At 38.2% G+C, this 1,933-nt stretch overlaps 1 protein-coding gene across 1 annotated transcript in view; it reads right to left on the bottom strand.

The window, feature by feature from the left end:
* Nucleotides 1-1,138: 1,138 nt before the first annotated feature.
* The window catches only part of LOC108687152 (pyroglutamylated RFamide peptide receptor-like), a 62,405-nt gene continuing 61,610 nt past the window's right edge, over nucleotides 1,139-1,933 (bottom strand). Inside the window, 3 exon segments of the mRNA XM_018192774.1 lie at nucleotides 1,139-1,212; nucleotides 1,215-1,292; nucleotides 1,295-1,497. Of these exon segments, the coding sequence (XP_018048263.1) occupies nucleotides 1,139-1,212; nucleotides 1,215-1,292; nucleotides 1,295-1,497 (355 nt within the window).

The following is a 1,933-nucleotide window of genomic DNA, read 5'->3' as shown; positions in this document are numbered from 1 at the left end:
GGCCGACCGTGTAGTTTACCTCGAGATCGAATCGTGCTCCATTTCGTCTACCCTAGTCGGACATTCGTCGCACATGCACTTTCGGGGGATCTCTCGCTGTCGGGGAACTTGAGAACCCCGCAAGCGTGTCACGGGTGGTCTACGGGATGCGGGTCGCTCGAGTTTCGGGACTTTGACTCCCCAAAGGAGTTTCGGATCCACCTGAATCATGCATGCAGAAACGGAGGACTTTGGCTGGAGAGAATCTTAGCTTACTGTTAATGTGTTGAAAATTCTCAAGCTGCAAAAAACCGCGCGGAAAATGAATTCATACACTGAAAAAAAAAGATTGGCTGCTGCAGCAAATTGGATGATAAAATATGACATAGCATTTTTAATTGATTGCAGCAGTCAATTTTTGTTTGCATTAGCAAATCCTTATCGAAATCCTATACTGATATTGCACAGATAGGCTAACGTAATCAAAAATTGGCTGCTGCAGCCAATTAAAAATACTATGCCATATTTGCCACCTAATTTGCTGTAGCAGCTAATCTTCTTTTTCAGTGTAGCAATCGGAAAGCGATTTCGATAGAGAACTCCACAGTTCAACGCGCGAGAATATATTTTCCTCTTTTATAATTTGCTTTAATTTGAATGAACATTTTTCAATACGATAATGAATCCTTTCACACGAAATTTATAAAAGCTGACGTGAACGTTCATTCAACGGAAAATGTTTACAGAAATGAAAAGTATAATTCATAATTCTTCACTCATGTTTCAACAATCATAAAAATTACTACTTTATGCGAACGTAACTTTTATCGTAGAGTGTGCTTTTGGTTACTCTCACTGAAAGATTTCATTACTCGAGTTATTTGTTGCCATTTATCAAGTGTTAGTTTGCAGTTCGTTCCAATAGAAATGCAATCGTATATTTTCAAATTAACGCGTTTTATCGGTCGCGTCACATAAAATTGCATAAACTATTCGAATTCGAGCCACTCTGCGAATTATGATTTTTCGAAAATCTCGAACGTTACGTTTTAATTAAATTTATTACCGTTATTTGCGTTTTCAAGCAAAAATATGCTGTGCCGTACTAAATTACAAAAGTGATTCGCTGGGAAATTAGGAGCGCGACTTTTTGAGGACATTATAAGGAAACTTTACGGTTAATATATCTCAAAAACGCTTTAGAGAAAATTGCCATAAATTTTATTTTATGAAAGGGTACGATACCAGCGGGGTACGTATCGAAGGATCGATAGGGGCGCATTTCGAAACTCCCTCCAATTTTTTTTCGTTCTCTTCAACGATTTATCAGAGCTGACATAACGAGCCACGACGTACCTAACGCTGGTGCTTCTGGTCTGGCTGAGACTTGGATTTCTCGTTACAGATGCCCGGTAACCTCTTCTAGGGCAGAAAATCCACCATCCACCGCAGGCAGCCGACAGGAAGTTCTCCCTGAAGTGCTTCGACATAAACCCGTAAACTATCGGGTTTATACAGCTGCAACACAGATATTAAATTAAAGACTACCGTTCGATACAATCGGATCAAATATCGCGTTAATCGTCGAACAGCTAAAATGCGGAAACTACGTCACGTTTATGCAACCACTTTCATAAACCCGTTGCTGCGGATGCACGCGGTTATATCGGAATGCGAAATGAAATCCGCAGTTTAACATCTGGAATGCGTAAACACAATCCAATTTCGCATTTTCCTTTAATCGAATTTTCAGATGTAAATCCCGTATCGATTATTCTATACCTGAGTGATTCCAGCTTACTAAATTTTTCGATATAAAAACAAGAAAAAATGCGCAGCGAATATTCTATGAGCATTCAGAAAGGTGCTCCCTCTTTTATTATATTACATTTTGTTTTATTTTATTCATATTTTATTGTATTAATATTACATAATAATAAACATATATATATAT

This window comes from Atta colombica, unplaced genomic scaffold, assembly GCF_001594045.1.
Source record: "Atta colombica isolate Treedump-2 unplaced genomic scaffold, Acol1.0 scaffold200, whole genome shotgun sequence".
Taxonomy (NCBI): Eukaryota; Metazoa; Arthropoda; class Insecta; order Hymenoptera; family Formicidae; genus Atta; species Atta colombica.
This window is presented reverse-complemented; position numbering and strand designations above follow the sequence as displayed.